Genomic DNA, 25,527 nt, shown 5'->3' with positions numbered 1-25,527 from the left:
CTTTCCTATTTTGGTCATAAATTTTGGACTAAATTACCCTTGTTTTACAATTTTTTTACTCAAAAGTCTTTACTTTTTCTTGTGCTATTGTACTTTTTGTACTATTTTAATAGTTTTTCAACACTTATTATTACTTTCTCTCTCCTCTCCCCTCTAATTTCTTCACCCACATGCTCAACGTTGTATTTTTCAATAAATTTGTACTTTCAATTATTGAAATATTCAATATACCTCAACTTTACACAATTTCTTAATTACCGCGCATAATTCCAAACGTAAAAAGCATTAGGGAACGGAGGGAGTATTAAAAAAGAAACTCTAACTAACCATCAACCTTACTTTTTTGGTTGAGTTGATCTTTCGACATAGTATCCAAACCAAGTAGATTTAAGGTCGCAAGTTCAAATCTCATCTACCTTTCTTCAAAGTGGAATATTATGCCATATAATTTTAGATGAGTTGGTCCTTTGACATAGAAATAATGTTTGTTTATACTTTATTGTAACATTTGTTGGTTTTCGTTCACTTTTAGGATAGTTACTTGATTCTGTTATGTACTTCAAACATTTTATTTGACGTAAACTAAGATTTTTTATGGTCAATTCATAATTATTTTCATTGCAGACGATTCCTTATGACGATTCAGGTTAGGTAACCCCAAATCACTTTGGATCTAGAATTTGCTTTAGTTGTTGCTAAAGTCAGCTGACTTTACAATTAGTGGTAGAGTCAATCAACATTTTCATGGTAAATTATTAGGTCCGACAAGGCACTAAGTGCAAAGTAAACATGTTGACCAACTTACAAGTCATCAAGCTAAGTAAATGATCTCTTACAGTCTTACTGTGGATATGTTGTGGTAATAGCTACACAAAGTAATTAAGTAATCCCTCCAACATTTAAATATTGCTCTATTTGATTTTCATTGTCATTAGTACACGTTTAATGCTTTGTATCATTTATACCCCCAGTTCTGTACACATAAAATTTGTAATAATTGGTACTCTAATAAACTCATTAAAACGAACCTAACACAATAAAACATAACTAATTAATTCTTATGATCAAAATGTTTTAATTTGCTCAGTTGCTCACAGTGTTTGAGTTTGTGTTTTTGTTAGCAGAGTTAGAAGAACTACAGTGTGAAAAGTTAGGCATCAAAAGTTGATGAATTAGGTGTTCAGATTCAGATTACAGATATTTCTCCCATGTCATTACACTTGCCTAGATATCAATCTTAGTTAATACAATAATGAATTAAAAACTTACCATATGGTAAGAAAATGTATCACATTGCGCTTTGAACAAAATCTCAAAACCATGGATTAAAGTAATCGACGAATATATTATTGAACAACGTACATCAAAATGAATGCAACACATTGTACTTTGATCAATACACCAAACCAAAGATGGTCTGAAACAGAAGACAGAAATAAACGCTTTAAAAATACATTCATCAAAACTTATCAGACTAGGTACACCAAAACTTGTAGGAAACCGATATTTGTTCCAACCAACATGGTCAAAAGAATGGGAAAAAAATTACCCGTAAAATGTGAAGAATGTACACAATACATAATACATTGCCTTCTCTCCTAATACAGGAAAGAGAAGCCAACCCTAAACCAAAACTAATATACCCAGTTTACATGTATGTTCCACGCCAAAGCTTAAATAATTTGCTCAGTGTAAGAGATAAGAATCAGTCGCACCTGGGCATAAAATGCGTTGCTTTGCCTAAAATTGCAACCACCAGTCTTGACGCAGAAAGAATCAAACACTGAAGCCATATGAGACTTGAGAGATGACAGAAGATTCACTAGTACAATGCAGTAGCAAACTCTTATACTGCCAAGATACCAACAAAATGCGTTGCTGTATGCCAGGCTCCATTCAATACCAACAAACCCATTATATTTGATACTTCAACAACTTATCCGTCATAGATGGTTCCAAAGATGATATACATTGCTCCCATTGTCCATTTCCAAGCATCTAAAATACAAGAAACAAAACTTAACCTCTGCAGTCATCAAAAAGTTCAACCACGCAGATACACAAGATAAAATGCAAAATTCACACTACAAGCGATTTTTTTTTTTTTTTTTTTTTTTTTTTTTTTAAAAAAAAAAAAAAGGTTAGCACAACCAAAATACAGTTGGATTTTGGAATTAGAAGATGCATACTGAATGCTTAAACAAAAAATTTGTCTCAGTCCCATATCAGATCAAGGATGTCACAGCATAATAGACTGTGCACATGATGTAGCTGGTGTGGTGCACACAATAACATGATGCATGTAAAAGAAGCACTTAACGTGTAATTATTCCTAAACACAAAATTTCTGGTCTCATATGCTCACATTGGCAGATGCTCTGGGTCTAATACACTAGAACACTTCGATGGTTGTGCCACCATAATTAATATAATAAAGAATAGCATATCACCATGTCATATCTGAAGCCTTTCAATATACCCTTTTAGGGCGATATTGTTAAGAAGCACCATATGATGTCATTTAAAAGTTAATGAAAAAGCAATTACTGAATTACACTTTATTTATTAAAAAATATTTCTACAGATATATGATGAAAGAGAGACTAAGCACTAAGGTATTGAGTCACTGCAGACCTGTTTATAACCATGTAACACCTGACATACTTCATTATGCAGATCTGGGCTTTTAATTTCCTGTGATCAAAGAAGCAACAACATTAACAGCTGAAATAATCTATCCTCAAACTCTTCTTGTGACAGCTTTAAAAATAAAAAAAATAAAAAAAAAAACTTCTTACATGCCAGCTAGCAATTGCCTTCACCAAGAAGGAAAGGGAACTTAATGCTGCAGTAGGATTCATCTTAACCTGAAAGGAATGAGATAGCAGATTACAACATCAAGCCAGCAAAGAATTCAAGAGCCATTGTAAAATATACTCACCATTGCACATAAACCTCGAAAAGCGTCTTCTTTTTCTATGTCATCTCGTATCCTGCCACAGCACAGTTGGTTAGCAGAATACCAAACTGCGTAAATTTGTAATGTGTGTGTGTGTCTGTAAGTGTGTGTGTGTGTGTGTGTGAGAGAGAGAGAGAGAGGAGGGGTGAGGTGGGGGAGCAAAAGAGTGGAAGAGCCTAAATCACATTAGTTTCATGGGATCAAAATGTCTAGCTAAGGTAAATGAAAGTTGTGTGCAGACAGGATAATCATTTTAGTTACCAATATATAATTAAAGAGGAGTATACCAAGACCGGGGGGGCGGGGGGGGGGGGGGGGGGGGAGACACTGAAATTTGACATAACTTCTTCTGCTTTTTAGCTGAGGCATAGTGAACAGGTGAAAAAGCTAAATATGCAAAGTGTTTTAACTTCTGACATTGGTACTTACATGGCCAAAGCACTACACCATGGTTGCATGAAATGCTCCATATACGGAGATACAAGCTCGGGACATGCCCAGGCAAATCTTCCAAGAGTAATGGTAGCATTTTCTATAAGTGACTTGTTAAGCTCCTGATGATGGTAAATATGTTATATGAATACGAAAGATTAAGAACAGAGCCTCATCATTAATCGAAGAAGGGCGATCACCTGCGTATGTTGAAGTATTGGAACTAGGGAAGAAATGACTGTCATTACAACTGGTTTAATATCTTGCTGAGCCTGAAAACTTTAGAATGTTAATACACGTATAGATGCAAGTACAAAAGCCAAAAAAGTATTCAACACAAAGGAAAGTACGAAGTAACAAATTTAAAGCACTATAGTAGATGGTTTACATTTTGTAATTAGGCCTAGGTAATGTAGTATTATTGAACTACCAAAACTTAAAGACCACCTCATAATTAGACAACTGCTAGAAGGTAGAAGAATTTGTCCACCACAGAGAAATGAATAATCTTATGCAGCCAAGCTAGTCCAAGCTTATGATTTACCAGATTTAGCTTTGCTCAATTAATTTTTGTAAATTTCAATCTCTTCTGTACCTGGCAGTTTTTACCTTGAATTTATTGTTTCACCAACTCTTCAATTAGTTAGTGTAATTCAAATTTGTTGGAAAACCTCCCTCAGCTTTAACCTTGACAACTAATAGCAGATTTGATTTCCAAGCCTAAAATCAATCAAATCCACCCATCCGTAAACCTTTTTCATTCCTCTTGACAAGCAAAATGTAATTGGGATCGCATCAGCATGAAGACAGCCATGAAAAGGTGGTAAATAGAAACCCAAACCTTCATCTTCTTATGACAACACCAACTAGCACTCTATCTTCCCATGAAACCAAAACACTAACCTATTTTTGGCTAACTAAGACCCATTAAAACACAAAGAACACTCACATTGAATAAGATCAATCTTATGTAGTAAGATTCGTCTATAGACTCTAAACACAGAAAAAAAGTGAGCAATACCTTCACTGCTAATTCACCAATTGCCCAACAAGCATTATTTGCAACAGATATTGTATCTTTTATCTTGGAAATATCCTGAGATAAAAAGCCATAAAAGTTATTCCCAGGTAAGGACATAAATCAAATATTTAAAATATAAACCCACTTACCAATTGCTTTGCTGTGATTTCTAAGAACCGAGGCAAGTAAGGGCGGAGATGAACAGGACAAACCTATCAACAAGAACAAATAAGTAAAAATCTAAAACTAGATTGGAGGAAAAAATTATATCACAGGAGATAGCAACCACCACAGAGGATTGAGTCCAAATGTCATCCTTGTTTTAATTAACAATAATTTAAAACAGCAACTTACTCTTGCAAGGTCACCGAGAAGTGCAAAAGCACTCTGTTGGACATCAGGAGCGTCATCCATACAAGATTGCAACAGCAGATCTTTCATGTTACTCTGGGACACCTATTATATGATTTTTCCTGTACATGTTAGTGATAAAAACAAAAATCGACTGAAGACAGAAAAGATTATTCAAATGGTTCAATCTTTGGATGAGGATCTCAAATGCACACATACAACATGAACAACACCCAAAAAAATATTGCAGATGACTCAATAATTTATTATAATTCTCATTTTTCACATAATTTATCAAAATCCTCTTCAATCAACTTTCAAATACTTGGTCAAAATTGACTAAATAAAAAAATTAAAATAAAATAAAAACTAAATTTCTAATACTTAAAACAAACAATTAATTCCTTGATCTGCACAGCATCGTAGGCAAATTACTTACAAGTATTATTTAGTAGTTATCTACGATGTAAATTTAGTTGTACAAGAAGAATTAATTTTGCAAAGTGCTCTTAGGTTTCAATATCTTAGAGAAAAATGACATCTTACCACAATCTAAGTAGTCAATTCTTTGTAAGTATCAACACAACAAAGTCAGGGTTGCGCAAGAGAGGTGATAATCGAGACCTCAAACAAAGAATACATTTAGAGACATCAAAGCATTAATCAAAACATACAACTATCACTCCTGAAACTATAATGGCTACAAGAAAAACAGCCAGATATCTTGCGTATAAAAAATAAGACTTGATTCATTTCAAAAGAAAATATGTACACATAGAAACTGGTTTAAAATAGAGAGGAAAAGAAAGTGCAACATTCTGCATGGTTAAAAGAAGTCTCATGAGTGCATGCATGCTTATTGGTTTTTAGAATAAAAGACAAAGAAGCCCCAAATCCCCAGACGTTTGGGGGAATGGGTGAAGTTAAAAGATAGATAGGTTAGGAAACTGGTGAAACAGACTTTTTATTTTAAGGATGAAGGGGGTGAGAAGACAGAAAATTAGTTATAATTATAAGGTTCCACTAAGAGTAGCTTATATATTGCAGAGGTAAATAAAGGGAAAAGCATTCAAATTCTTGCCAGTCTCCTAGTTTACGGAAACCCATTCATTACAAATTCTATTAATTTGCAGATGTGCCAAGTAAAGCTAAAAGTGACCAACAAACACCACTGATCTACCAAGCAATGATCCGAATACCACTACTTTATAAATTCAAGATCTCCTCTCCCCCAACTTCTCAAACTTTCCAAACAAAGGAAAAAATAGAAAACATTATTGATGGTTTCCAAATAGACAAATAAAAAGATACACAGATAAGAATCATGACGGGACTATCACAAAAGGAGACAACATTTGTTAAAGAGAAGAGACAAACAAGAGAGAAACAAGATAGTAACCACGTGAAATGCATGTTTAAGGATCCACAACTTATTTTATAAAAGGGGCCTAAAAACAGCTTAGAGCTCAAAAAACCACCAATCAAAAATTTGACCACCCCGTGGAACTCAGCAAATCACTTATGTCGTAACCATATTTTGATAACGCTTACCTAGCTTTTCAGCTACTAAACATAGCACAAAAAAAAATCCCTAGTTACAAATCCCACCAATAACAAAACAATTGAGCCAAAACCAGGAGAGGGGGCAGTACTATGGACGTATAAGCACACAAAACACAAAGAACTATCTTGGTGTGCAGCAAACTTGCCATTCCAATTAAGCTTAAATTACAAAGCACGAATCAACATAATTCAACAATGTGTTGGGCCTGTTGGCTAAGTAATCATTGACCCAACCCCCCAAACAAAAAAAAAAAAAAAGGGAAGAATAAGTAATTGTTTTAGAATGAGTATTTTAATGGAAGGGGTGGACACAAAGGATGACAGGACAACTTAAAGAACATAGGTAAGATCAAGCAAGAAATAGTACCAAACTCTCTATGCCACTGCCAAGGCCCTCTACGAGTCCAGAGAGCAGATCCAGAGAGCAAACAACAAACTCTCTATCATATTGAACGCCACCAGCTGTAGTTGGATTGACCTAAAATGAAATTATAATTAGCACAACATTTTCAAGCCAAAGTTTTTCCATATATTACATCTAACAAGAAATAAGCAAAGGATAAAACTGATATGAAATGTTGGCTCAAGATAACACATAGTTGATTACAAAATAAGAAATGACCATCTGTGTCTAAACAGCAAATCCATACCCCGCAGCTCAGGCAAGAATTATCATAGCCCATGAACCCATCTGCATCTAATCATTTTAACTGGGTTTCACATTCAAATGTTTGTTTGCAATAGATATACACAATACACCAACTTAAATATTATTTCCAAACAACTTTATTTGATAATGAAGATATCAAGCTGACAATTAAGTCTAATGTTAATGATTTTTTGCATTACTACCACGAAATATGGCATGAAGCAATGTCTTATCAACCAAACAACTGAAAAAGTATGGAATGAATCAGAAACAATCGCAAAATTAAGATGGCTAACCTTTGCCAACTGTTGTGTCTGGATGATGTTTATGCACCTCTGAAATACGGGTTCAGCAAACTGAGAAAATCCTGGACCCAATGCCTGAAAAACACTGTAAATGTCAATCTCCTTTTTTTTTTTTTTTTTTTTTTTTTTTTTTTTTTTTTTGTGTGTGTGTGTGTGTGTAGTCTACAATTTTATAAATAAATAAATAAAAATCTGTAATGATGTATCTTTAGCCCACTTTTAAACTATCCTTATTTTTTTTTCAAACAGCTCAAGAGTAAGCCCATAAGTTCCTAAGCATTACATGTCCCAGAAAATTAAGGCATGCCTTTCTGACTCTGGACATTGTAAACCAATTCGACAAAGAAGTGTTAGTAAAGTAATACACAAAATAAATGTATACAGACAACACTAGGTGCACAAATCAGAGAAATTTTCATGAAAGACCCCACCTATCCAAGGGAACATTGAATTAAAAACCAGTTTGCTCTATCAAAACAATCCTCAAACACCCATTTTATGTACAGAAGGTAACTAGCTCTAACAGAATAGTGGAATTACCTGTGCTATAGATGTAAAGCACTCAAGCAATGGGAATATATCCCTATCAAAACTGGAAAGTTGTTGCCACTTCGATATCAGCGGAGGCATTAGGATTTCTAGATACCTAGGCTGCAATTACATACAGCAAAATTTATGTTCATTAATACATATGTTGATTACAGGACAAAAAGCTAAATTTAGCATAATAGTGAAGTGAAGCACATAATGGAATATTATAAAAATGTTGATCGAGCAATAGTTTTCTAAACGAGGGGCTTACCTGATTTAGCTCCCCTCCGACAGCATCAGCTAAAGTTCCAATAGCATCATAAACGATCCGCAAATTTTTTTTCTACGGTAAGTGCAAAAGCAGCAGATAAAACAACAGTTAAAAAGAGTTTCAATGAGAGGATCATATGTAGCAAAAAGAAAAAGGACACCCAGACTACAAATAAAGAACCTGATATTTGCCAAACGCGCACATCAAGTGCTGCAAAATAATTTCTAAGCGTGGTGCCAGTTCTTCAGCAGCTTCCTATAAAATAGAGCACCAATAAGATGTAAGAAAAACCGAAACTCCATGAATAGAGCATGAAAGTTACAGCAAGAACCTCTTCAAGTGTTGCAAAAGCTGAACAAGCAGCTTCCTGAACACGCTTGTTTGTGTCCAATATTCTTCGCAGAAGACCCATTAACACCTTCTCAAATTGTTCATTGCCGTTTTGATCACCAAGGCCCTGCAATTATACAAATAGGCGTTCAGAATGCAAAACCCAAATAACGTTTCAAGTCAACTTCTTAATATATGAAAAAATAAAAAGTCAATGCAACTCAATCAAATATTGATTATTTCATTACACAGAGACACTATACCTGAACAACAAATTTGCTGAAACGAGAAAGCGTCCAACATGAAATGCTCCGTATAAGAGGAAATTTATCATCCAAGAGAGGAATAAGAAAGCCGACAATCTGCAAATAAAAAAGCTCACAATAAGTTAAATTAGTGATGTCATAGAGTTAAAAAGGTATCCTGCATGTTAGGTTGAAAAGATAGAAAATTAACGTTTGACAACAGCTGAAATAGTACTACGTAAAAGATAATAGTATTTAAACAACCCATGATAAAGTCCAGTTCTGTGCAAAAAAAAAAAAAAAAAAAAAAAAAAAAACAGCAAATTCAACCACTTCATAGCAACACCATAACATTTTTCAATCTGTTCTTTACTTATTGAATTTCCCAAAAAAAACAAAAAACAATCCATCAAAAGAACAAACCCCTTTACTTTCCTACCCCTACTTACATTCAGGAAGTGATAGGAAACTGAAAATAGGATAACCCAAAAAATATGTGCTTGATTGCTGATAAATCCAGCAGTCTTATCTATCTATCTACAACACACAACATCAGCATCAGACTACTACAGGCCTACAGCAACCCCACACCCATACACACTGAAAAATCTCAAGAGTGACGAGAGCAACCCAAGCTTCACAACAGATTATTTGGCAAGTGGAAGTATAATGGAAGGAAGGATACTTTTTAGCCAATCTGCCACCATAAATACACAGCATAAATATCAGAAGACGTTGACCTAAATCTTCCTACATAGTTACAGACTTGTTGCAATGTAAACACATTTATAAAAGACGGGTATGCAATTCAAAATTAGTACTTGTTTTCATTATAGACATTTAGATTTATCATCAAATAATTACTAGGAATTCATTTGCATACTGACTGATAGGTGTTGCCAAGAATCCACATCCCAAATTACATTTTGAGTTATAATAGGAGGCCACAGTGCAAAAACTAGAAACTTCCAGGCTTTCAGCTCCCGTAGTTTACACATAAACTCCCTCCATTCCAAAATAATCGCAACACCAACCTTTTTGGGGCCAATTCTGAATGATTGCATGTTCGCAACACTTCCTGATTTGCCATGGGACCACTACTATTATATTGTTTCTCTCCCACAAAAACCCCACTCTGACTAATTTCAAAGCCCTCATTAACCCAAGTTGCAGAATGATATACCATGTACTACCAGCCTATTCACCTAAAACTACACGCAACCAGAAGTACTCCGCATTTAGAAATGGCGGGATTAACAAGCAATTATTCTTTACATCAACTTTGGATTGCAAGCTATGATAAGTGCTAACTTTATCTAACTCAGCAGTTCAAACAAAAGATTTCATTGATTTGGAATTTTTAAATCATTCAAGCAATGAAGCAGGCAAGTATTTAATACCAGGGCCCACTGCAAATGGCTTTGTAAAGAATGACACACCACTAGAAATTCTTAGTCAGCCAACATTTCCAGCAAAATGAAAAGACACCAACATAGTTATCACACAAACAAAGTTTAGGGAATAACAAAGGACTATGATTCGATAGGAATGGACTATGCAGAAATGAATTATTTCCCCTCTGATGTGCATCACCATGGAAAGAATAAAATGAAATAGCATTAAAAACCCTGTCCAGAGCTTTTGGGTAGCACGAAAATGTAGCCAAAAGATAAGTCATATTATGAGGGGTCAGAATCCGAGGTAAATGGATCGAGCTGTTAATGGTTTCTGTCAAAGTCTGGGTTGCTCATAAAGTCTTAAAAAAAAAAAAAAAAAAAAAAAAAAAATAGTGTAATCTTAAAAGTAAGGAATTGAAAAAACATATTAAATAAGCCATAAGGATTGGATTCGCGTTAAATTTTAATGTCAAGTTCGATTCTCACGGTAATTTTGCTTTGGTTCATACCAGCTCTGTGCTCTACCCAGTAAACACCTAATTTTTCCACAATCGTATGCTTTGGTCTTCAGTGGTAAGCCCATGATGATAAAGGGTTCTGAAATTAATATATAATAGTCACCTGCCAGATAACCAGTTTGCCACACAGGCATACACTAACAATTTTAACAATCCGTCCCTTAACACCTCCAAACAAAATGAAGCATGTCCAGAATGTGCTGAATGTATACCAGCCCTGTAAGCAACAGGATTGCCTTTTACACTGACTTTTTCCTTCTCCCTCCAGCTGGTTTCAGGGATGCTATGATTGCTATCAAACAGCAGCTAGCCCAACCAAAAGGGTTGCATCATTCATAAAGATATGGATTACGCAGAAAAGCCACAGTCAAATACATTTCTTAATTTCCAAATAAATGCAAACATAAAGCGATGGAGATTTAGAAGTATGAACTGCTCAAATTGTACAAGAGTATCCACAACCTACATGCATAAATCTGGATACATTATCAGAAAAGGGCAATACCTCTGAGAGATGAGGATACAAACCATTAATACAGCCCTCACCAACAGCACCAATGGCTAAAACAGCAGCTTCCCTCTGTTTCCAGGACTCATCATCACTAGCTGATAAATTAGCCTACAAAACACGTAAGTATTACACAATTAACGTTATGCAAACCTACATTTAAAAGAGATCTTTTGAGATAAACGCATAAATGTTATGAAGGAAAGTGGTGAATTTAGACTTTATTCCCAGAATAATTACAAAACAATATGCTAACAAAATTAAGTGTTTTATTTACGTTTTTTTTTTTTTTTTTTGGGGGGGGGGGGGAATCTATTTGCCCTAAATAAATTGAAAATAATATGCACACCAAAATAAAATCATCAAAGGTCACACATATCTCCTCATCCTGGCTGGGCCAAATTAAAGCCTCCAAATTATTTAGAGCAGCCCCAACTATCCCAAAAACCTCAACAACAAACATTCCAACAAAAGAGCTGACACAGAATGAAGTATCCATTGTCAACTGCTGAGATCTCTCAGAATCCAGACAAAGCAATGAGACTTGTTCAATAAGTTAAAAAAAAAAAAAAAAAAAAACTACAAAGATAATTAATGGCATAAAAACCAAGTCACATAAGGATCCATTTGGTCATGAGCCGTTAAACAGAAATGGGCAGAAAATACATCCAACTGCTGAGATCTCTCATGATCCAGACAGAGCAATGAAACTCCTGTAAAATCAGTTAAAAAACTACAAAGGTCAATTGTGGCATAAAGACCCAGGCACGTAAAGGGTTTCTAATATGAACTGGTACAGCATGAATCCAAATGAGAAATTGGTGCTTCACTGACTTGTGAATAAAATAAAGAACAATTCCAATTACCCTCATGTTAAAACTCCTTTTGGCTTTTGTCCTAAAATTATATGTGAAACATTCGACTCAGAACATTGTGCACAAATTCATAAATTCACAAGGACCAAAAATCAGAGCAAAAATGAATACCATAAATAAGCATATACATAATAGAACTTGTAAACTTCAAAATTTTCATAGATTCCAATCAAAATTAAATCAGTTGCTACCCTAGCTACTATCTTACAGATCCCTCTAACAAAATCCATAGCTAACTACTTGTCAAAGAAACAAAATAGCCAAAAAGAACTTGTGGGAAAACACAAAGAGCAAGAACCACAAGAAAAAAAAAATTAAAAAAAAAAAATTAAAAAAAAAAAAAGGTCTAATACTATGTTTCATCACAAGAATTGATTACCTGAATTAAAGGCATAAGCGTAGGAAGAATATCGTCCCCAAACACATTAGAAATAATATCCAGAGCAGCTGCACTACATTTTCGTAGATTCCATACATTAACAACATCATCCTGTGCGACAACAAAAGATGAAAAAAGTTAAGCAATGTGCTACCTCTAGGAAAACAACAACAACAAAGCCTTAGTGCCAAAAAAATATGGGGCCGACTAACAATAATTGTCATAAAGAACTGTCCACAAAAAAATGAGAAGGAAAGAAAAGTGAGAAAATAAAAGTAGTCGAAAATGGAGAGAAAACATAGTGAGCAAAAAAAGAGGGCAGTGTAAAGTCAAAGCCCAAAAAGAGGATATAAAATAAAATTTGAGAAGGTTTTGTAAAAGAAGGCTAAGAAGAGATTAAAAGAAAAGGAAAACATGCAAGTAAAACACATACAAAGTTTGAGAAAAACTTAACAAATGAAAAACATGCTAGTATGCTACCTCTAGCAACATAAAATTAAACTTCCAAGAAATCATAACAAAAAGACAAGTTGGGTTTTTATAAAACAAATGTAACAGGATAAAAAAGCATACATCTTCCTCAACTTCCTCTGATCCATGTAGACGTGATGAATGAAACCGGGGCTTCAAATCCTGTGACACCATGTTTTAACATTATTCTAAGCATCACAATGATTATAAAAAATAAAAAATAAATAAAATAAAAAAAAGATCAAGACAACGTAACTACAGACAATAAATACCTGATCACGATCAGGTACAGACTCATCCTCCTGCAACCACATGTTTTGAAAACATGTTATACAAATCATACACTAAAGATTTTAATTTTCAAACACCAATTTTAACAACAGCACAACAGTCTTACCTCTGCTTCAGCTATTGTTTCATCATCATCAGCATACACCATATTTGACAACAAAACCTGCCACAATGTGAGTCAATTAAAAAATAATTGTCACCTTTCATCAAACAAAAGACTAACTAGGATATATAAAGAAGACTGTAGACAACCAGAATAGAGCCAATTTTACAAGAGATGAGAACTTTAAAAGACTAAAGTACCATATGAAAGCTTTAAAATTTAAGCAACAAAACATGTGCACACATGTGTATGTGTGTGTCCACACATAGGGGAGGGGGAAATCCCCTGCAAAGTCGCTTGAAATATCAAAGCTGTGAAACTGTCAAGTATAAAATATAAATACATCCTTTTTCACATGTTCATAATTATTAGCTGCAATTTTAATAAATGACAATGCATGTTTTAAGCGAAGCAAGCTTGACGAAAGATTATAAACTTTCAGTTCAAGAACCTTAACTATTTGGGTCAAATGAGAAGACAAAAGTTTTTTAGGGTCAAATGAGGGCAGCTCAAAAAGTGAATCAGCAAAAGGGTAGGGTTCCGTTATGAACTTCTGGTGCAACCCTATAGTCATGTCAGAGTACACTCCCTCTATAACTTCATTCTTAATGTTTGCCTTTTCAACTCTCTGGTGTAAATCTTTGGCAATTCATATCTCTAATTACACATTATAAAAATAAGATAGTACGATAATTTACATTGAAACACATCAATTCGGATTTCAAATGACTATCTTTTTTACTTATGACAACATGAACAATAAACAGAAAAGGCCAAAAAATACAGAGAAATTATGAGTTAAAAGTGCAACTGTTCTTACATTTCAGCAAGCAAAGTACTCCAAAAGATAAAGGGAATAAAACATTAAAAAAAAAAGGCCAAGTCTTACAGGAATAAGACGAGGTAAGAACTCCTTCAAGTTCTCAGGTGGCAATTGAGCATCACAATAAGCAGACCTGCAACCCATCAATGATAATCCTTTTGTAATGAATGCACATAAACTGTGAATGCATGCTATATAATATGGTAAAATAGCAAAAACAGAGGATGAGTAAAAGAATTCAAGAGGCTTGCTCTCCCAAGGTGTAAACCAAACTATCACAGCCACTCGATTGTATTCAGCATGCCTTCGCCCGCCCTAACCTTCTCTATTTATTAACTCCCTAACGTATTTCCCAAGCTACCTATACCTAACTTATAACGATACTGCCTAAAATGGCCTCCCCTTACATCAGTTCATTGCACAAACATCATCAGCGGAGAAGGTCCAAAGCTCAAAGCCACAAATGATAATCTGCTGCGACCCCATCTGGTCTCCCAACCTTCCAGGATGGACATAAAATGTCACATATTGACTGACCGAATTTCATGTTCAATTGGTGTATTTAGGGTTCAACCATTCAAATGCCAAACCTGATTTCAACCAATGCTTCTCATGGCAATCAACCTATGAGGTAGTCATACTTTTGGACACTCTAATTTAAGTGTTTCAGATCATGTAGCATAATAAAGTTAAAATCAAGATAGCATAATAAAGTTAAAATCAAGATGGGAAATCTTGTTCGCTTGGGTGGATTGGAGGGAGGGAAGGGGGATGTGTGCGTGTGTGTGTGTTTTTTTTGGGGGGGGGGGGGGGATTTACGTGAATTAGCTGTATTAGTATCCCATGTGGAAATGCAAGATTCAACTTCACTCCTCGTTCACCACTATTCACAGATATCTTAACATAACAATGGCTGTGTAACCCTAAAACCTGTATCGGCTTCTTACACTCAAAGCACCAAGGTCCCAATAAAGGTTTAAGTCCTTCTGTAGGTCTGTGCAATGATTGCTTAGCAACGTTCAAACTGATCTGCAGAACCTGCTAGGCTTCAGGATTGTGAAGCAGGACACATCTCTTGCATTTGGGTGGCTAAAGCTGATGTGGTTCCAAGGCATCAATATTGTTATTATAATTATTTTTATCGTTATTTTTAATTTTATTATTAGATGACCGAATTTATTAGGATATTTTTGTAAGTTTTATTCGGTTAGTATAAGATAAGCTTAACTTTAAAGATCATATTTGCAAAATATTATCTTTACAAGTTAGAGTTAGTTTCCTAGTTAGATTAGAATTTGTTTTACACGATTTTTAGGCTAATTATTTAGCTTATAAATACGTGATGGTGTTTAATGAAAAGTATGATTGATTGATTTGAAATTTATAAAGTTTTATGTAAGCTTGTGCTTGTGTATTCTTGGCCTAGTTTAGGTTTAAAGCTCGTGTTGCTTAGTGTTTCTTGACCGAGACTCAAGATTCCAAACCTCTCAACTGCGATTGAAGGTTATACCCATTAAAATCCATATCAAATTGGCGTGGCTGTTGTTTGACGAGGGACGAGTTTGACAATTTTTGTTAAAAGACTCAGTTTCAAAGGTCATATTGATCGACTTGGTTCTCCTTCGTTTCTAAAGATTTTTAGGTGATTCTTTTTTTCAAATTGGTTAATTTTTTGTCTAGTTTTCACCTGCAAAATTTGAGAATTTTTCAAGTAGCGTAGCTATTAAACTGGGTTCGTTATTTACAACTGGTCAAAAATCGAATTAATCTGGCAGTGTTGAGGAAAAAATAAACTGCAATCACTTGGCTAGGAATTTTTTGCTGAATTTTCGGTCGAGTCTTTTAGACATATAGGGCTAGCAGTATACAAAATTTCAGAATTTTTCTAGGTGTCTTCATTGGGTTTTGGTCCTCGTACTTTCAATCAATTTCTGGACTGGTTTTGTGTGTTTTCTCATCCACATAAACATGGAAAATAAAAGTTGGTTTGAAGCATTTATGATGGAAATCAAGAAAATGAATGAATGTTTGGATAGAATTGATGCTCGTTTTTAAATACGTGACGTGAGATGTGGTGTACAAGATATGTCTTATGAGAAAGAGAAAGTAGAGCAACCTATTGTTGAGGCTATATACGAGGAAAAGATTGTATCTTTACCGAGTGATAATCTTACAAATCCAATTTTAGAGCAATCTCATGAACAACTAGTAGAAGAAAAAGAAATTGTGGAGCACAAAAGTGTATATTTGTCTAGTTTTGTTGACAAGGAGGTTACATTTGTGGTATCTAAGTTGGTTGCAAAAAGTCAAATTTCAACAACTTCCTTTTATGGTGATAATTGGGATACAAATATTTTCACGTATTATTTCCATTATATTGATTGCATTGACAAAGGTGTGTCATCAATTAAAATTTTGGAGCATTCAATTGAAGTTTGTGGTGCATTCAATGGTGTAAAATATAAGCATGGCGTGGTTGGATGGAGACATATTCTTTTAGTTCATGTTCGATTAATTTGGATGATATCTTGGTTCTATGATTTGCTAAAACTTGGGACAAGTTTTTTTCAAGAGGGGGAGTATGATGTGGTTCCAAGGCATCAATATTGTTATTATAATTATTTTTATCGTTATTTTTAATTTTATTATTAGATGACCGAATTTATTAGGATATTTTTGTAAGTTTTATTCGGTTAGTATAAGATAAGCTTAACTTTAAAGATCATATTTGCAAAATATTATCTTTACAAGTTAGAGTTAGTTTCCTAGTTAGATTAGAATTTGTTTTACACGATTTTTAGGCTAATTATTTAGCTTATAAATACGTGATGGTGTTAATGAAAAGTATGATTGATTGATTTGAAATTTATAAAGTTTTACGTAAGCTTGTGCTTGTGTATTCTTGGCCTAGTTTAGGTTTAAAGCTCGTGTTGCTTAGTGTTTCTTGACCGAGACTCAAGATTCCAAACCTCTCAACTGCGATTGAAAGTTATACCCATTAAAATCCATATCAAAAGCCTTCATACCTTTACAGTGTTTGTTTCATTTTTTACCCCTTCAGAAACAGTGGGCTTGTTCACCTTCACCCTCATTAAATTTGTGGACCTATTCAAAATATGGGGGAACAAGAAGGGAAATGCACAACAAAGCTACATATTGGGAGAGAATGGGAAGCAAAAAAAAAATGACAATATGTCTTGTGTTTCTATAGCGCTACTCTACAATAGCTTTCCTCGGATACTCCTTGATGATGCAAAGCATGACTAGAATGCTTTTATCTCAATTGACCTTACTAAAAGACACATTGTCATCCATCAATTCCAAACAATTACTTCAACAAAAATATACTACTACAAATCTGGTTTAATTAGCTATGGACATACTTACCAAAATTCACAAGCTTCAAGCGCAACTTCATCATCACCATCCTTGTTGACTTGCAGCATGTATTCTATGACATTCTTCAAATGGGGCTGCAGTTTTGCATAAATTATTGTGACTACTTTCCCTTATCCAAAGCCCCATAGAAAAGTAGAACAAAAATGGAGAATCAAACTTTTTTCAGTGAGCAAAATAAAGTCAGTCATAGGAAACAAGATGCTAACCTCAAGAAATGAGGGCTTAACTTCAACTAGCTGAACAAAAGCTGAACAGACCTGCTCAATGTGAAAGCATCAAAATCTTTAAGAACAGGAACAAGATCCATAAACCTTAGCATATGTCACATAATTTGGTCAATACGATGAAATTTCAAAATAAAAATAAAAAGTGGAACTATCAGCCAAAAGTGCAATGTCAGTACACATGATAAAAAGTAGAAAACAAATAGAAAGGAAAAATATCAATCGAATCTGATTGTAATTGGCATTTCTCAGTAAATTAGAAGTATCATGTAGCTTGCCTGCTAAATTCAGTATTCTTGGACAACACAGACCAGTTGACAATTACAACTTTCACATTAAAAAGGCTATCCCATCAAACATCCAATTCTGACAAACAAAAGTTTTTCCATTTGATGCCAAGCCATATACCCCTACACCCCCATATTTAACTTCCTTTTTTTTTGTGATCGGAATACTTCAAACTTATTGTCTTATTCCAATATGGTTAGGTATTCAAAATTGTTTTTGATACTTGTTTCTCTTCAAGCAAGTTTAGTTCCTTATTATATATTCGTTACTAACCGGAGTACATGTATACCTTCAAGAGTGCAAAAACAAGAAGACCAACCTTCCAATATCCAATTCCTCTGAAGTATATTTTCAAAAAGTAGTCATATTTAAATTGGTTGGGGGGGACACACATATTAGCTATAATACATCAAAAGATTTTCATAGATTATAGGGACCACCACATAAGGATGAAATGTCACAAATAATTAATTAAAATGGGCAATCAGTAGGATTTAACATTAGCTATAATACATCAAAAGATTTTCAGATAAAATATAAGTAGAGTTGAAATGTTGGAATATTGTTACACCACCTAAGATTATTTAGTTGAGTAAATAGAGTTATTTTTGGCAGACAATTTGAAAACTTAAAAAAAAAAAATTACAGGTTTATCACAAAATTTTAGTAGAATCATTCGTCCCCTGGCAAGGTAAAAGCTAAAAATACTACTAATTCGTATACAATATGCTCACACAAATTCTTATATGTGATGCCACACCATTAATTGATGGTGCGACAAATTTAAATGATGTTTGCTATCCATGTATGGGTAACAGGGTAAGTGACCATGAAAAATTGGGATTCTTGACCATGCATTAACAGGTATACTACCGAGCAAATATGAGGACGCTGATAAGCAAGGTTACCACTATTGAATCAATGGGGTTATTGATGATTTCGCACATCAACAAGCAAGTGATATCTCAAAAGACTACTTTTGATCAGTTAATCTAAACGAGGTTAATATGGGTCCAGCTTTCACTGTTTCATGATTTAATCAAAATAATGGCTCCTTATAATACAATTAAATTTGTGTGCAGGGAGACTAATCAAACGATGACAAGAAAGACTTACCAGTTTTCGCACCTCTGGAGCAGGATCATTAGCAAGAAGAAACAAACCATGGAGGTATTGGTCCATTGACGTATATAGATACTGAAACCAAAATCACATACATAAGGCTACATTGAAAACCAATTCATCTACATTGTGAAATTGTCAACAGACTTACAGATGGCATTAACATAATGTATTGATTGACTGAATTCAATGCAAGCTTCCTCAGCAAGGCATGTGGTGATCGAAAAAACTGTTCCATAGAATAAACAACCAAAAGAAAGTAAGAGAGGCCGATACACATGTTCAACAGCCCCAACAAATTGCAAAAATTCTAATATGATGTAGGAGTGGAAAAGGCAATAAAAGCAAGCAAAGAATTACCTCAAACAATTTTGGAAGGAAAATGTTGATTGGGCGTTCAGTCATCCCTGGAACATCTGCATCAAGCACTTGAGGTACATCTTCACAAACCTATTAAATCACATCCTTACTTTATGTCCAATATATTTCTAGTGATATGAGAGTAGTTGTAAATTATAACTTAAGGCATTAAAATGCAACAAGTAAAAAAAAAAGAGTATTCAATATTGAGTTATAATTACTTAGCTACTTCTATGTTTTTTACTTTAGAAAGAAAATGACTTCATATCAGTGCTGACTTCCAAGTTACCCATCCCCTTCATGTCCATGATGTGTGACAAGAGAAAATTACATCAAATACAGTAATGTTTAATGAAACACTACTGCAAATACAGCAATCAAATTCAAGTATTTTAGAAACACACAGAAGCAAGAAATATAGCTAATGGTCCATGAAAGTTCAACCTTATGGCTCAAATGACTTTTCATAGAGATGAAGGTAATGGCCAAAGAGCCTAAGAAATGGATTCTAACAAGAGCTACATCATTAGAAGCAGTATGGCATTAAAACTCAAATTAGCTTCAATATTATAAGTCTTTTTTATGAGTCATATAGCTTTCAATACAAATTCGATTGAAGAAACTAGAGTTTCTAAACAAATATAATCAGATTATCAAACAAGAATATATCTATATGGTACTATGGTCGTGAATGAAGATTGTGAATGACTATCAAGAGAGCTGTTACTTGTCATAAGTATTAGATATACTGTTTCATATCGACCAAAGCATAGCCGTACCTTTGATAAAGCATCCATAGCTCCTTCGACTTGATTGGGATCAGCACTGCCTAAAGAAGTTAAGAGAGCCTGTAACAGCTCAGGCCAACCAATAACACCCACCAGCTGCACAATAACACTAATAATGGTCCCAGCAGTTGACCGAATGTGCCTATCAGGTGATCCTAGACAAGGCAACAGCTGTGATTTTATATATTGCTGATTAGCTGGGGCCATAGTATTAAAAACAGTTCTAAGATTATTCTTCAGAAGTAGCCCAGCAGCTTGCCGAACTTCCACAGGTTTTATCTGCAAGGAGATAGGAAGCAAATTTAGAGAGTTGTTCGTTATTCAATCAAAAAAAAATCAGGATTGACAAGCAAACAATACCGAATAATAATTCTGTCTGATCTATATGTGCAAAACACAACAGTAATGATTAATGACAGTATTTATAAGGAATGCAATAAAAAGTATCTTCCCAGAGAGAGAGAGAGAGAGAGAGAGAGCAACAACGAAGAAGAAAGTACAGGATAACAGCAACTAGTCCTCGCAGAAAATTGATACAACAAGAACTAAGACTAAAAAATTAAAGTACAATCTATAGGAATACAGCGTCTTGCAAGGGGATAAGAATAATAGGAGACAGTGAAACTACAAGCAGATGTGGATTTATGTTGAAGCACAGGGTGTGTGCTACCCCCAACCCCAAAAAACAATCCCAACTTTGAATTTTGCCAAGAAAAACATCTTGCATCTAAGTTTAAAATCTTAACGCATACTCCTAAGCATATATATAGTTAACTCAATTGGTAAATCCGTTTTTTTAGTCTTGCTAGGTCAAGATGCAGCTTTAATTTGTGTAGTAAAGATGTGTATGTTCAGATGGATGTGTCGCAACACGTTGAGGGACAGAATATAAAATTAAAATATTCAGAGGAAAGTTAAAGTAGCAGATAGATATTGAGGATTAGATAAGGAAGAATTGGTTATTAATGGTTTGAGAGACATTACTGAAAAATGCACCAGTAAGGAAGGTGGAGGGTTGGGGTAATGGAGACCTAAGCATAGTCCAGACCAGAGATGACTTAGATGGAACCAATTAAAAAGGACATGAAGAGATAGGGCTTAGTAAGTGATGTAGCATTACATAGAAGTGAATGGAGGAGAAGGATCTTTGTGGGATACGCTCATGCAAAGACCCACATCACTAACACCATTTTACATTTAATTTTAATAATAAAAACACACTAACCCCACTGTATTTTTCTTACATTCCCTATAAAAAAAAAAAAATTACCACTACATCCATTTATATTTAAATAATATCAAATATGCCAGGTAAATTGTGTGCCAAAGAGGAATGGGGATTTTATGCAAGGATTATTATGTTATTCTATACCTCCTCCGTTTCAAACTAGTGAACACAATTCTTTTATCACGTACATAAATTCAAACACGAATATTTCAAATTATCATATTACTTTAATGATCTTATGAAAGTACACATTGAAAGGAAACTAATAGGATCCCACATGAATATGTTTTTTCTTATCTATAAATCACAAAAACTAGTCAAAGTAGAATTTGTAAATAGTGTTAAAAGTCAAAACATGTCAACCAATTTGAAAAAACATTTTTTAAGCATTTCATTCACATAAACTACGAGACACAAATAAAAAGTCATTATATTAAAATATATATATATATATATATATATATATATATATATATATATATATATATATATATATATATATATATATATATATATATATATATATATATATATATATATATATATATATATATATATATATTTCTTTAATTTTCCAAAAAAATAAATAAATAAATAAATAAGAAAGATCTTAACCATTTTTATGTTTAGAGAATTTGTAATTCAGCGATTCCCATTTCACATTTAACTTTTCGTTTCTTAGTATCATCCGTTGGTGCTATACACCCCAATATCCTAGATCCACCACTTATTACAAGCAAAGTCAAAGAAAGGTTTACAAAGCTTATACTCATGAAATTTTAAACAAGAATTCAAGGTCCACACCAACTCTCTAAGAAAAATTATTCAACAGCTACTCGAATGTGTTACTCACAAACAGAAAAAATGCAGCCATATAAAACCCGACACGGATCCGCTGATACGGGCATGAAATATGGTCCGGAATAGACCTAGTTATTGGGCTAGGGCCCAATGATAATAGGGCCCGGCCAAGCTTGACAGGGCATTTATTGGGTAGGGTCAATATAGGGCCAAAATGTTTGTCCAATTTAATAGATAAATAAAATGGGAATGTAAAAAACAATTACACACATCCTATCGTATTCATAAATACTTAATAATGTTTTTGACAACAATTACTTTAATTGATAGTTTGTTACCCGCCCATTATCAACCCACTATAAACCCGCGACCCGTATTGGCCCGACCCTTTATTAGCTCTATAAGATGTGACCTTCCTTACATCCCGCAATCTGACCCAACCCGCCCAATAACCTGATTGAGATACACCATGATGACACTAGGTATGGCAAAATTGCAGATTTGAAGCAATCCAACAAGTTCTTCCAAGCAATCCATCAAAGTCGACCCCTTTAATCTCATTAAAAAAAAAAAAAAAAAAAAAAAAAAAAGTGATGATAACTTAAATTTTGAGTGTATGAATTAAAGTGTTACAGTTGAATGGGAAATTCTATAGGACTAACATAAGATCAGTGTTGCTAGTTGCGCTTCTAAGCAAAAGCACATTAAAGAGATGGAGGTTCCAGAAATACGCGTATTAAGATGGATTTGCGGGAACACTCTAAGAGATAGAATAAGAAATGAAGTTATTAGCAAGATGGTGGGTGCTGTAGACATTATTAGACAAACTAAGGGAAAATCGTCGACGTTGGTTCTATCCAGATTAACTAATTATATTTTTGATAATTTTGTTAACCGTAGTACATTATTGTGTAAATGATATTAGTTTCTTAGGATATACTACCTCTGTTCTTTGTTCTTTTTTACTTGACCCTGTTTTCTTTTATCACGCTTGTCAATGCAAAACTTTAGCGATTAATAACTTTAATTCTTCATAAGTAAAAATTATTAAAAATAGTATTATGATAATACTTATTGAAACGAATTCAAAAAACATCTTTCATGAATATATTTTTCTTTACATATCATTCACAAAAGACAGTCAAAGAAGGGATGATGAATAGTGTAAAAGTCAAAGCGGGTCAAGTAAAAAAGAACGGAGGAAGTATATTTGTTGTATCCCGTACTTGTGTCCAAAGTTAAGACGGTGTCTATATGTCCAAAATAATCAGAAATGAAGGACCGAACACTCAAATGATCAAATCCGTACCCATAATAGATGCTCATACCTGTTTCTATGTATTGTAACATAGCTACTTAGACATTCACTAAAGCAATGCAATTAACTTTTAACTATATTAGTGCTAAATGGCTGGTCTGATGTCATCATATGACGTTGTTAGAGGTAAGATCTTTCAAAATATGCAACGTATATGTTTGATGATAATAAAAAATTATCAGTAGACTCCTACAAATTTTTAGTTACTCCCAACTAAATCTATAGGCAAGAGCTAGATATATCCATGAGTATTTTTCTTTCACAATTTTATCAATTGTGCTCATTTAAATTTCTCCAAATAGTAAAATTAATAAAATGATCAAAAAGACCCTACCTAGCTCTAGTTGTACCTTGGAACAAGATAAAGGTGCTAAGCTTCAACCATAAATAAGTCAAACAATCTCAACTTACCTCATTAACTCACTAGATGTTATTCAATAATTTTCCTCCTCTCAAACACAAGTCAATAACAACTTAGCTTGAAAAATAAAAATTGAATACCATCAGTTAAAAGTTTAAAACAAATCCTAATACATTGAAAGAAATCAACTACGTGAAACTTCTAAAGACAACCTAGCAATCTAGCATCACTAATCAATATAAGGAGCTCCCAAAGATATCTAGCCTGTTAAAATAAATTTCCCTTACATAAGTTGTGCTTAAAAGTCAAATGGAGCAAATTCACTATAAGCACGAGAGCAAAATTTTACTTCAAAACTATTTTCATTCCCCAAAAGTTCTGAATTAAATTACCTTGCATTGGCTTCAAAAAGAAAGATAAATATAATTTAACAAACTTTAGCATAGTTTAGTGGGCATCCACAAATAACACAATGAATAAATCATCAACTAATTATAATATTCCCTACACTTAAATCAATTTAACAATAATAACATAAAATCAATCAAAAATATCAAGAAGCAAAAAGCAATTGAAGGAAAGAAAACTGACAAAGATGCAGAGAATGGATGGATACCTCAGCATGAGACAAAATGAAGGCGAGGTAGTTATTGAAATCCGGAAACTGTGAGTAATGTTGCAACTGCTGCCAAATCTGAGTTTTATCAGAATTTGGAACAGGTGACATTTGCTGCTCCAATAATCCACATATCTCCTTGATCCCTTGCTCTTGTGGTTGCCATAAAGCACCATTCATTGCCAATGCCGCCATCACTTCACTGGTCAAAGAACAAAACGGCAATTCCAGGTTAAATATCAATATATCGAAAATTCCAATGAATAATCCTACTCCCTAAAGACTATATTACAACATTAGTTCGCCACAAATGTACATACAAGCCTGTCCCTGCGCCGGGGCAATCAAGGCGGCTGCTGGAGGAGAAAAAGACATGTTTTTTTAGTTCAATCTTAACAGTTAAGGGTTATAAACAAAATCCTGCAACATATTAGCAACTAAGTTTGATTCAATTATCAAATTAGAGTAAAAAAAATGCATAAAAATTCAACTCGCTTAATAATGTGAATAGCAACACTCTATCAATGAAATCGCTGAATAAAATCAATCATTACTTCAGTAATTATTACAATTAGTTCAACAATCATCATTATAAGAACCCTAAATTGACTATACTGACAATTAAATCAACGATAAACCCTAGATTGTGAAATTGATATTCGATTATTAAAGAAAAAAAAACATATCTTACCTTAGAAGCTGCTTTAATGGAGGAGAGAAACCTCAGAAGCCGCTTTAATGGAGAAGTCGGAGTAGGCTTCAATGGAGGAGAGAGAAAGAGAGAGGAAGAAAGGTGCAGCCTTGCAGCGATGCGGAGTAAACGTGAAAAAATACCGAAGAAAAAAAATGGAGGAATACTAATGACACGTGTATAATGTTATTCTAATTGCCACGGAATACCTCTTAATAACTAGTGTTTAGCCCAGGCAATGCCCCAGGTCGATGCGTAAAAAAACTAATATATTATAGTTTCATAGATTATATTTTATGTAGATGAAAC

General features: G+C 33.9%; 1 protein-coding gene across 1 annotated transcript; it reads right to left on the bottom strand.

Moving 5' to 3' along the window:
- Window positions 1-1,325: 1,325 nt before the first annotated feature.
- On the bottom strand, window positions 1,326-25,375 carry LOC145611089 (transportin-1-like). Its single transcript, XM_081666330.1, has 30 exons — window positions 25,219-25,375; window positions 24,528-24,729; window positions 20,195-20,482; window positions 19,416-19,505; window positions 19,207-19,284; window positions 19,050-19,130; window positions 17,628-17,678; window positions 17,410-17,495; window positions 14,089-14,155; window positions 13,203-13,259; window positions 13,078-13,107; window positions 12,908-12,967; window positions 12,335-12,445; window positions 11,078-11,191; window positions 8,676-8,774; window positions 8,414-8,539; window positions 8,263-8,337; window positions 8,083-8,154; window positions 7,821-7,931; window positions 7,272-7,355; window positions 6,694-6,804; window positions 4,767-4,868; window positions 4,562-4,624; window positions 4,413-4,487; window positions 3,592-3,663; window positions 3,389-3,513; window positions 2,942-2,993; window positions 2,799-2,867; window positions 2,635-2,694; window positions 1,326-1,998 (listed from the first exon to the last, which is right to left on the bottom strand). Exons 2-30 carry the CDS (start codon window positions 24,720-24,722, stop codon window positions 1,915-1,917), a joined length of 2,688 nt encoding a protein of 895 aa, XP_081522456.1. The 5' UTR covers window positions 24,723-24,729; window positions 25,219-25,375; the 3' UTR covers window positions 1,326-1,914.
- Window positions 25,376-25,527: the final 152 nt, after the last annotated feature.

Source organism: Chenopodium album, chromosome 24, assembly GCF_948465745.1.
Source record: "Chenopodium album chromosome 24, dcCheAlbu1.1, whole genome shotgun sequence".
Lineage (NCBI taxonomy): Eukaryota > Viridiplantae > Streptophyta > Magnoliopsida > Caryophyllales > Amaranthaceae > Chenopodium > Chenopodium album.
The sequence above is the reverse complement of the archived record's forward strand: the minus strand, read 5'-3'. Positions and strand labels throughout refer to the sequence as shown.